Source organism: Narcine bancroftii, chromosome 1 (genome assembly GCF_036971445.1).
Source record: "Narcine bancroftii isolate sNarBan1 chromosome 1, sNarBan1.hap1, whole genome shotgun sequence".
NCBI lineage: Eukaryota > Metazoa > Chordata > Chondrichthyes > Torpediniformes > Narcinidae > Narcine > Narcine bancroftii.
The window spans coordinates 397,864,869-397,877,687 of record NC_091469.1 but is presented as its reverse complement, the minus strand read 5'-3'; the positions used below and the strand labels follow the sequence as shown (position 1 = coordinate 397,877,687).

The 12,819-nt window shown below is 36.9% G+C and overlaps 1 protein-coding gene across 1 annotated transcript in view; it reads left to right on the top strand.

The window, feature by feature from the left end:
- vwde (von Willebrand factor D and EGF domains) overlaps positions 1 to 12,819 on the top strand; it is a 223,544-nt gene that overhangs the window by 134,494 nt on the left and 76,231 nt on the right. The window contains 1 exon segment of the mRNA XM_069929982.1: positions 1,196 to 1,354. Within this exon segment, the coding sequence (XP_069786083.1) occupies positions 1,196 to 1,354 (159 nt within the window).

Sequence of the window (12,819 nt, the reverse complement as noted above, 5' to 3'; positions counted from 1 at the left end):
GCCCTTTCATAATCTCAAGTGTAAAGGCAGAGATTCTCTGCCCTTGCGTCGGGAGACTTACCTCCATGAATGCATTCTGGCTGGCTCCAAGGCGTTGACTGCAATTCCTCTCTGGGAAGTGTCAGCAGCGGAGCGCTGCGCTTCGCCACCCTGCATGAATGTACTGCACTGCAAGCAGCTGGTTAGGACAGGCTGATGATGTCACTGTGACATTGTCAGCCCGCAACTCCATCTCACTCACCCCTCTCCCTCCATGACCCCCTCAGGGCAGGGGAAGTCAGGGCAAAGGTGGCTGGTGGGAGCTGTCAGGGCGCAGCTGGTGCAGGCCGTGACAGCCCCACCAGCCGCTCCAGCACCTCACTGGGCCGCTTTGGCCTTTGAGGCTGCTCATCAGTGCCAGTGTCTTAATACAAGGCAGAGCAATGAGTGTCTTCCCTACCCAAAATCCCCCACACAGCTGGAACTGTGTTCTGGGGGATTATGGGTAGGGAAGGCAGCCATTGCTCTGCTGCATATTTATGACAGACAGTGCCACGGCAACAGTTTCCCTGCCTACAGTGGCTCCAGATGATGCACTGAGGTGCTATTCTGCATAAAAGCAGTGCTGGAGCAGCCTTTTAGGGCTTCTCCATGAACAGGTAAGTTTAAAATTTTTATCCCCTCTCCAGCCAGCCTTGAAGTGGAGGCCCAGCATGAAAACACTCATTGAAACAGATGGGTATTTTGGATGGGCATGACACTTCAATTGCCTGTAATAAATCACACTTAATCTGAAATGAAGCATCAATCTGGTATATCGTGAGGACAATTATTCTGACTGAATTTCTCCATCAAAGATTTCTAATTTCATGGTAATACGTGTTACTCTTGCTTTTTAAAATATTTTCAGTAATTATCTTTCTAGATAATGAATTTGACATTAAATGAGGCTAATAAATTAATTTGAAATTTTGCCATTAGCAGAATAAAAGCATAAATTATTTGGACCATAATTTGGTAATAATTTGGTAAGAGTGCGTGACTTCCAATTTTCAGAAGTTACTGGTTTGCCGGATGATGATCTTGTTATTTGGTCATAAACTCGTACTTCTGTTTGTGTATTCAGGCCAATTAAGTGCTCTAATCTTTTTCTAAATTCAAATTCTTTAATCCTCAGGGTTTTTAGTTGCTGATTGTAACATCTTGCTTACTTCAGGTCATATTCCTACCTTCAGTGGAAGATGTGCAAGTAAGCCTTGTTTTGCTGGGGTACAGTGCTATGACCGCATGCCTCCAGACACAGGCTACACATGTGGCCACTGCCCTCCAGGATTTAATGGCAATGGCCGCTTGTGCACCAGGATTGATTTTTCAGGTAAGATTTTATACTAATTAAACATTTTTTTATAAATGTTTTAAATTTAGACATACAGCACGGTAACAGCCCATTTTGGCTCACGAGTCCGTGACCCCTATTTTACCCCCAATTAACCTGTACCCTGGTATATTTTTGAAGGATGGGAGAAAACCAGAGCCCCTGGAGAAAACCCACACAGACACGGGGAGAATGTACAAGCTCCTTACAGATAGCGCGGTGCCCTCCATTAGTGGTGCCCCATTTAATAATCCTTTCTCCTAGTTTTATGATTCTGTCTGTGATAAAGACCTAAAAAGGTTGTTAAAGTATTTTATCTGTTGCATTTTTATATGATTTTTTAAAATTATTTTTAATGGATCCAGTGAACAAAAAACCAGAAGCTTCCAGTTACACCTAAAATGTGGCAACATAATTGAAAAAATTGTCATGAGGCACAGCCCTGCCAAATGATTCTGGTTACCATGAAGTGAGTGAAAATAAGATCATTAGATTTCAGAGTTATTGTTAGAATACATACATGACATCACATACAACCCTCAGATTCCTTTTTCCTGCAGGCGAGGCAGAACTACCACTTGTCGGCAGTGGAAAATAAACTGACTCCACGTACAAGAGTAAATACATAAAGTAATATAAACAAACTGCAATACAGACAGAATTTTTTAAAAGTGCAAAAGTAAGAGACCTTAAATAACTCCCTTATGGGGTTTTTAGACTGCAGGCACATAATGTCACAATCAAGGAATTTTGCCACTACATGGCAGTCTAAAAAGGAATGTGCAGGAAATTTGAGTCAATTTCTGCACCACGATTTATCCTGCAGGACCCATACAACTTTTCGGAGGAAGCCTGCAGTGTAAATCGTACTGAGAAAAAAATGATCAATCATTCACTCTACTGCATGTCCAACCACCCGGGACTGTTGCACTCAGGTATTTGTAATCTAAAATGGTGCCCAGAGTGAATGACCACATGGGCACTAATTATATTAATTTTTTTTCCAGCAATTTTCCCGACATTGCAGTCTAAAAAACCTTCCCAATTGAGTTTGTTGCTGAGCAGTTTGATGGTGGAGGAGTAGCAGCTGTTCCTGAACCTACAAGTCTTGTGGCACCTATATCCCTTTCCTGATGGTAGCAGTGAGAACAGAGCATGTGCTGGGTGATGTGCTCTCCAATAGCAACATTCCCTGTCGATGTTTTCGATGGTGGGGAGAGTTTTACCTGTGATATCCTGGGCTGTGTCCACTACCTTTTGGAGGGCTTTACGCTCAGGGGTACTGGTGTCCCCATACCAGATTGTGATGCAGCTGTTCAGCACACTTTCCTTCATGCATCTGTAGAAATTTACCAGGGCTTTTGGTATCATACTAAACCTCCGCAAACTCCTGAGGAAGTACAGGTGCTGTTCTGTTTTCTTCACGATTACAATAGTTGGAAAGATCCTCCGAGATTGTGATTCCCAAGAACTTGAATTTGCTCCCCTCTCCACCCTCTGATCCCCCAATGCTCACTGGATTGTACACCTCTGGTTTTCCCTTCCTGAAGTCAACAATCAGCTCCTTGGTTTTGGTGACATTGAGTGAAAGGTCATTGTTGGTGAACCATTCAGCCCAGTTTTCAATCTCCCTCCTGAATGCTGACTCATTGCTCATTTTTATACCACTCACTGATCAAAACTGTATGTTGTTCTGTTGGGAAAGGTTTTGCATTATAATTTTGTGGTGTTCTTGGTAAGGGATTTTTAGAATCCACGCTTGATGCCACAGGACATATGGGTCATCTGGACTGATGTTTAAATTGCTGGATTCCAGATGTGGAAATAACTGTTCTTTCCAACAGAAGCCAAGCATTTTCATTGATTAAGCTGAAAGACTGTGGGAATCAAACTGACCTACAGAAACGATAAAAAATAGCTCACAATATTAATCTGAATTTGGTTTGGGATAACATCCAAATAATGACAGCTTAGATATTTATTATTCTCTGAACACAGAAAAATAAATAGAAATGACCTTCAAGTAACTTCCATTTTCAAACTTCAATGGATACATATCAGAAGCTTTTTTTGATTCAAAATTATTTTTTGAGCAACCAACTAGTGTACAGAAATATTCAGTCTCATTTTGTATGTTTTTTTTCTGGTAAATTTTAAAAATAATTCCTCGAAAATGGTGATGTTCCCAACCTTATAAAAATACTTATTTTTGCTGATTATATCATTATAATTTCATTTATACATATTTTAATAAAAGTGAACAATATTTTCTCTCAGATGCATGAAAGAATACTTTTTTAAGGGAGAAGGTTAAAAAAACATTATTTCTGATTTGAATAAGAGTATTTATATTTTGCAATATTCTGTACATCCTTTATTTACTCCATATGAAGGATATCATTTTGACCCATTGAGTCTATCCTGTTTTCCAAAGCAATGCTGTTCCTCATTAATTTGGCCTGTAATCTATTCTTCCCACATTGCCATTAATTCCCCAATTTTTTTTTTAACCTACCTGTCTAATAAAACTAATATAGATTGGTCATTTGGCCAATTGTTTGAAATGTGGAAGGAAGCCAGAGCACCCAGAGGAAACCCACATGGTCCTGAGGACAATGTGTAAACTCCATGCAGAAAACTAGAGGTCAGCATTGAGTCCAGTTATCTATTGCTGTGAAAGAGTATTCTTAGTGCCGTCACTGATCCACCCTTCGTTATCCAACAGGGAATTTCACAGATGACCATTTTTTTCAATAATCCATAGTGTTTTTGTTACCAATCATCCAGACATAAGATTTTCAGAAATTAAAAGAAATTCATCCTGGAAATTGAGAAACGCAAGATTTAAAAAAATAAAAAATAATTTTTTTTGATATTTGGTCTTCTGTTGTGGAATATAATCATCCCCCTGTCAGGCATATAATATTGCATGGTGGTCCTATGCCTGCCCTGGATGTCACAATCTCAATCACCAGACTCTACATGATATTAGGCACATAGAGTCAATGAACAGAATTGGCAAACATCTCCTTCGGAAAGGATGGCTTGTGAAGCTAAACTGGAAGATAGCTCCTCCAATTGGCTTGTCTAAGGTTTCAGAAACACACCATTTATTTTCTCAGTGGCATCTATCAGCCTTCGGCTAAAAATTATTTATGAGTGGCTTCATCAGTTAATTACCCTTAGATGCATGTTTTCACCTATAAGTCATGTGTTACTGACACCCCACTCTCGGATGGGTGAGTTCCAGAAAACGAGATGAGATTTTATTGTCATAGTCAGAAATACAGATGCAACCAATATTGATGTTGTTCCCTTCAACATTAAAGCTTGCCATATCTACAGTGGATACAGAAGAGACCTACCATAGGCTTATTCCATTGGTATGGAAACTCAGTCAATGAGTTTATTTGCTTCTAACAAGATTATATAATGGTGCAGTTGCCTCTAGATCAGTGTTGTCCAAACTATGGACTATTAGGTTTTAGATGAGGTGGTTTTGTGTTAGCAGATTGGGCAGATATTAGAAGAGGATGATGTTTTGGGGGAAATCATTAATGATGGAAAGTTAAAGACGATACCTGACTGGAAGAGGATAGGTGCATCAAATTCTCTGGCAGTAGCTCGAGGCATTAGGCCCTAACAAATGCTGATGTAGGCATCAACACTTCAATTATGATCTGCTTGTGTTTTATCCATCTCATATGGATAATATAACATGAGTGATCACAAACTAATGTTATGCATCACTGGAGATGACAAACAATCTCTGTGCACGAGCAAATCTTGCTCATGGAACTTGAAAATTCTTAATATTCAGCAGGTCAAGGAAAGTTTTGATGACTGGTTATAGACCTGAAAGATTATTTGTTTATTTTCCCAGAGCTGCTTCCCAATGTGCTGAGTGTTTATAACATTTTTCATTTATATTTCACATTTTCAATGACTGTTCTTGGAAATATGTGTTGATCCTGGCAACTGGCTTCAACTCTGAGATTTATGAGACCTTCTGCACAAATGTGTGGGAGACTGGGATCATGATGTCAAATTATTGTCATTTAGCGACTAAATAGCAATAAACTCTTCCTGAAATGTCTTCTGCTCAGAGGAAGGTGTCGACATTTGGTTCCTCTTTTGTTCTTTCCTCTTCCACTCCATTTTCCTCCTTTGGATTCTTCCCCACATTTGCTTTCATCCGGTTTCTTATTGCACCACTGTTGACACCTCTTTGTTTCAGATTCCACCACTTGATGGCCTTTGTGTCCACCAATCATTCATCCCATCCTATATGATGCGTCTTCTTCTGCCTCGCTCCTCTGCCTTTCTTACTTTTCTTTCCCTCTGTCTGGCATCTGCCAGTCAATTGCTTCTGTCCATCATTCTTCACCTCAATATATTTTGTACTCACATTCAGGTTTATTGTCAATAATCTTGTTTCTGCATATTTGAAAATGAAAAGCAACTTGAATGAAGCCAACTTGTGGATACTCCCTCAGTAGAATTATCAATGGAAAACAGAGACATTTAATTGTGTTCATGTTAACTTTTTGAACACTTTCATACAAAGGTGGAATGGCATCTGATTCCTTTCAGCAAGTCAAAATATTTCACTCTTGAAAAGCATAAGATATTTTTCATGTATTATCGGTCTAGGTATTAGGGGTCTTTTTGTGACCTGCTAATAATTTTTGTTTGTAAATCCTGACATTCAGTGATATTGCTGGCAGTATTATCTTCCACCATGCATCCTGACTTCACAGACATCCAGGCATTCAGACTGGAAATAGGAAGGAAAGGATATTGGGGGATCACTTCATGTGCTTTATTTAGTTAATTTAATTAATACATTTAACTGTTTCTGGATATGAGTTTAATAGCATAATTTTTTTGTAAAAATATTTATTTTCAATTTTATTACTTCTCAAGAAAATTTTAAATGATTGTAGCTGTCAAAGCAGATTGAAAACATTCGAATTTCAGTGACCACTTAGGTAGCCTGAGCCTCAGACTTGTCGAAACCATCGGGAGCTCACGTGGCTGCATGTACAGGAAGAGACCCTGCAGTGCACTGTGCCTGGTGAGGCTATGCTGAGCCAGCCAATGTGATGGAAACTGCATTTCACAGCAGAAGACCACTTTGAATAGAGTAGGAAGAAACAGCATGGTCCATGGCCAGTGATCAGTGAATCAGTATTCCCATTTTAACTTTTGTGTTGTAATATGATGCACTATTTTTGGAAAGGAGGTAATCTACAGAAAGGTTAAAGCACAAAAGGAAATATTTTGGCTCAACAAATCCCTACTGGCTCGATGGAAGACTTAGTTGGCTAGACCCCCATCCCCAGCTTCTCTCCACACTATTTTTTTTCCAAGTTGTGTCTATATATAGCAAAACATCTCAATGGGATCTGACAACACAAGAATCTTGGGCAGAGCATCTTAAACTATAATCATTTGCGCAATGATAAGTTTATTCTCAAGATTTTTCTTTTGTCGAGAGGAGTCACGTGATGGAGTAGTGGCCGGTCGGGAAAACCAGCCCTCTCCATGAAAATAGGAAGAAAGTTAGGAAAAAGCAAAGCATAATAAAAACCGAGTACAAGAAATAGAAGATAAAGATACAGAGAAGAGAAAAAAAGATGGCCTCCAAGAAGAAGAAGAAAATAAAAACAACTAGAAAAAAAGAAGTAAAAAAGTCACCAGAGAAGAAAGAAGAAGGCCTTACCTTCAGGAAGTAATAGAACGCTGTGGTGACGAGGAGCGCCCAACCCTCAAGGTCAGTGCCTGCCCTACAGAGTCGCGACCCACCAGCCGGTGCACTACAAACACAGAAGAAGAGGAAGAAAAAGACCAAGATATTCACAGAGAAATAAAAGGAACAGAATATAGATAAAGTATTTTTTGAAGAACAAATGAGATCACTAAAAGAATGGTTATCGTTAGAGTTTAATGCAATTAAAAGGAAAATGAAAAGAACACAAGATAAAATGCAAAGGTTAGAACTGGTAATGACAGAAATAGGGAAAAGAATAGAGAGTGTGGAAGAGCAGGAAATTGTTGTAGAAATGAAAGTGAATGACAAGAGAAAAATTGGAAGAAAGTGACAAAAAATTAAAGAGATACAAGAGTTGTTATCTCAGAAAATTGATATGTTGGAAAATTATAGTAGGCAAAACAACATAAAAATAATGGGCCTGAAGGAGGGTGAAGAAGGCACAGACATGAAGGAATTTATAAAAGGATGGATCCTGAAGGTCCTGGGAACGAAAGAAATGCAGGAAGAAATGGAAATAGAAAGGGCACACAGAGCATTAGCTCTGAAAACACAGACATCAAAACCAAGATCCATCTTAGTAAAATTTTTGAGATAAACGACAAGAGAAAATACACTGGAACGGGCAAGGAACAAATTTAGAGAAGATAATAAACCTTTGGAATACAAAGGTCAAAAAATATTTTTTTACTCAGACTTAAGTTTTGAACTCTTAAAGAGGAGGAAGGAATATAACACAGCGAAATCAACTTTATGGAAAAAAGGTTACAAATTCATATCAAGACATTCAGCCATGCTTAAAATATTTATACCCGGGGAGCAAAACAGACTGTTCTCGGATCCAGAAAAAGCGCAAGAATTCACAGAAAATTTGCAGGACAGGAAAAGAGGTGAAGAGATGTAACAAGAATGAAGAAAGGCAATAAAGTATATATAAATATGTTTTTAAAAAGTATATGTAAAGAACCAAAGAGGGAAAAGAGAGGGAAGGAAGGGAGTAAAGGTGGCGGGGGGGGGGGGGGGGGGGGGGGTGGAAGAAGAGAGAGAGAGCTTTGTTATATGTGTTTTACAAATAAAAGTGTTTTCTGGAGAGGGCTGGGTGGAGGGGGAATAACTGTCACTGCAAAATCAGTTGACACTGCGAACAAGATTGCAACCCAAATGAAAAGGGGATTTGTGGTTGCCCGTCAAGGGGTATGGGGCAACTCAGAGGGGGGAGGGGACTTTTGGGGTTAAGGTATTAGTGGATGTTGGAACTGCGGGGGTACTTTATGTCTTAAATGTGTTGTCGTACATTAAGTGTAATAAGAGAAAACTAAGAGATAAAAATGGGGAAAAGGGGGATGGAGGTGGAAAAGAGGTGTATGCAAGATGGCCACGTTGAACTATATGACTATAAACATTCATGGAATACATAACCAAATTAAAAGGAAGACACTACTAAATTTATTGAAGAAGGAAAAAGTAGATATAGCATTTGTGCAGGAAACGCATCTAACTGAAGCGGAACATAAACTAAAGAGAGACTGGGTAGGACACGTAGTGGCAGCATCCTATAATTCAAAAGCTAGAGGTGTAGCCATACTAGTTAACAAAAATGTACCAATCAAAATAGAGGAGGAAATAATAGACCTGACAGGGAGGTATGCAATGATAAAGTCTCAGATATATTTAGAATTTTGGAATTTGCTCAATATATATGCACCTAATGAGGAGATTCAAACGTTTATGCAGGATATTTTTTTGAAGATTGCATAAACACAAGGAAATATATTGATAGCACGGGATTTTAACCTTAATTTGGACCCAAAGTTAGATAAAACTGGACAAAAGACAAGTAAAAAGAATAAAGTAGCCAAATTTATGGGTAAATCAATGCAGGAAATGAAACTTATGGATATATGGAGGAGGCAACACCCAAGAGAGAAGGAATTTTCCTATTATTCAAGTAGGCACAAAACTTACTCAAGGATTGATATGTTTTTGTTATCAGCCCATATTCAAGTGAGAGTTAGGAAAACTGAGTATAAAGCTAGACTACTATCAGATCATTCACCCCTATTATTAGCAATAGAACTGGAGGACATCCCACCAAGAACATATAGATGGAGGTTAAATTCCATGCTACTTAAAAGACAGGAATTTAGGGAGTTTATTGAATGCCAAATTAAAACATATTTTAAATAAACACAGGATCAGTGAAAGACAAATTTATATTATGGGACGCAATGAAAGCCTTCATTAGAGGGCAGATAGTAAGTTATGTGAATAAGATGAAAATGGATTGCAATCGGGAAATAGAGCAGTTGGAAAGGGAGATAGTAAGTACAGAAAAGGAGAGAATTGGCGGACAAAAAAATAAAATATGAAACGTTACAAATGTACAAGGTGGAGAAGAACATAATGAAAACAAAGCAAAAGTATTACAAACTGGGAGAAAAAACACATAAAATATTAGCCTGGCAACTTAAAACAGAACAAGCTAAAAGAACAAGGTAAAAGGACAAACAAATTGCATGTAATAAAACAGATATTAATGAAAATTTTAAGGAATTTTATGAACAATTGTATCAAACTGAGAATGAGGGGAAAGATGATAAAATAGAGGAGTTTTTAGCTAAAATTGAACTGCCAAAATTGCAAGAGGAACAAAACAAACTAATAGAACCATTTGAAATAGAGGAAATATAGGACATATTAAAAAAGCTGCCGAACAATAAAACACCATGACAGGATGGATTTCCAATAGAATTTTATAAAACATTTAAAGTGTTATTAATTCCTCCTCTCCTGGAAGTAATGAACCAGGCAGAAGAAACACAAAACTTGCCAGATTCATGTAAGACAGCAATAATTACAGTAATACCAAAGACAGGAAAGGATCCATTAACACCAGCATCATATAAACCTATATCGCTACTTAACTCAGACTATAAGATAATAGCGAAATTATTAGCAAACAGATTGGCCGATTGTGTACCAAAAATAGTAAAACAAGATCAAACTGGATTTATTAAGAAAAGATGAGCAGCGGATAATGTCTGTAAACTTATTAATCTAATCCACGCAGTTCAAGGAAATAAGAAACCAACAGTGGCTGTTGCTCTAGACGCAGAAAAAGCCTTCGACAAAGTAGAGTGGAATTACTTATTTAAAGTATTACAGATGTTCAATCTACCAGAAAAATATATAAATTGGATTAAAGCATTGTAAAATGGACCATTGGCGAAGGTAAAAGTAAATGGATATGTATCGAGTCACTTTAAATTAAGTTGGTCAACTAGACAGGGATGTCCACTATCCCCCTCATTGTTCACCTTAGCAATAGAACCTTTGGTAGAACTGATAAGAATAGAAAATAAAATAAAAGGGATAAAAATAGAGGAGTATAAAATCAGCTTATTTGCAGCTGACATCATAGTATACCTAACAGAACCAGAGGTATCAGTAAAAGAATTACATAAGAAATTGAAGGAATATGGAGGAATATCGGGGTACAAGATCAATGCAAATAAAATGAAGTGATGCCAATGAGTAACGTGGACTATACAGAATTTAAAAAAGAATCACCATTTAAATGGCAAGCACAAGCAATCTGATACCTAGGAATCAGGTTAGATAATAACTTAAGCCACTTGTACAAACTAAATTATCAGCCACTAATAAAGAAATTGCAGGAAGACTTATAACATTGGTAAGAATTACTGCTAACGTTGATAGGGAGGGTAAACTGCATTAAAATGAATGTGTTTCCCAAGGATACAATACTTATTTCAAACATTACCGATTCCCTTAACAGAAAAATTATTTAAGCATTAGATAAATTAGCAGAGAGGTATAATCAGGGTGGTTTAGAGTTACAAAATTTTAGAAATTATTATAGAGCCACACAATTAAGATATTTATCAGATTTTTACCAGACAAGGGAAAAACCAGACTGGACTAAGATAGAACTAGATAAAATAGGGGAAAAGGTACCGGAACATATACTTTATAAGTGGGATGAAAAGCTGGTGCAATATAAAAACTCACCAGTATTACATCATTTACTTAATACATGAAAGAAGATCCACTTAGAAAGGAAAAAAAACGAATGATCAAATACCAAAATTACTATTGATGCAAAATCCGCTAATTCCTTTTACAATAGACAGCCTTTCCTTTAAAGAATGGGAGAGAAAAGGAATCAAAATAATAGAAAACTGTTTTTTGGGAAATAATTTATTAACATTTGAACAGTTGAAGCGTAAATGTGGAATAACTCGTGGTACAATGTTTGCATATCATCAATTGAAAGCTTATTTAAAGGATAAATTGGGAAACAGCTTGAGATTACCTGAAGGAAGCAGCTTTGAATACGTGATTACAGACACAATGATAATCAAAAGATTTATCACCAACATGTACATTAAGCTGTAAGATAAGGAAAATTAAATAATCTATAAACCTTAGCAGAAGTGGGAAAAGGATCTAAACATAAAGATAAAAAATGAAGTATGGGAAAAGTTATGTTCTGGAACTATGAAGAATACAATAAGCACAAGATTATGCATGATACAGTATAATTGGTTACACAGGGTATGTATTAATCCACAAAAATTAAAATAAATGGGATTCAACATTATCCGATAGATGTTTTCGCTGTAAGAAGGAAATGGGAACAACATTACATGCAACTTGGGCATGTACAAAGTAAATAAGTTTTGGGAAGAATTAAATCAGATACTAAATAAAATTACAAAAAATAACATACCAAAAAAAACAGAGATATTTCTTTTAACTAACATAAGAAGTAGAGAATTAGGCCTCAAATTGGATAAAGTGCAAAAAATAGCAATAGCAAAAAAATGTATAATGTCACTTGGAAAATTGAAGAGAGCATGCGTATACAGCAATGGTACATGGAAGTGAATAAATGTATTCCATTGGAAAAAATAACATATAATTAAAAAAAATAAAATCACAATATTTGAACAAATTTGGGAACCATACATGGAACATATCAGAGAGAGCTTGCTTATGACCTCCATCCCCTAAAATGAGAATGAAAATGATAAGAAGGCAAAATAACTAGATTCAGTGTGTAATAAATAGATGATGCATTTTTCTTTTTTTATTTTCCTTTGTGTGAAAATATTGTTGGTTTTATTGTATTGTATATGTTGAATATTTATGGGTTTTGGAGGGGGGTGGGTAGAGGGGAGGGAGGGAAAGGTGGAGGGGGTGGGGAAAGGGGACAAAAGACCACTGTGTAAATTTAATGAGATACGATAGTACATATTTTGGTTGATATGGTTCACAGTGTGAAAAATAAAAAAATTATTTAAAAAAAAAGATTTTTCTTTTGTCATTGATCTTCGTTCTGTAACAGATGGAAGGCTCTTTGTGATTTTGTACATCTCTATTAGATATCCCCTCAACTTAATCTGTTCCAAGGAACCTTCTTCACTTGATTATTTTCAATGATCAATGCACATAACCCCATATGAATCTTCATACTTGTACTATTTTCAGTCCTTGTGCTTTTATGTTTGTCTCTTGTCACAGGTGGTGAGATAAAATGAAAAGGTTTGTACTACGTACTTTGCAGCAAAACTTTCCATGAACAAGTACAGGCAGAATTTAAAAAATCTAGAATAAGAGTAATTTCCTTTCCAAACTGCAGCACCTCACATTTTCTGCATTATAGATC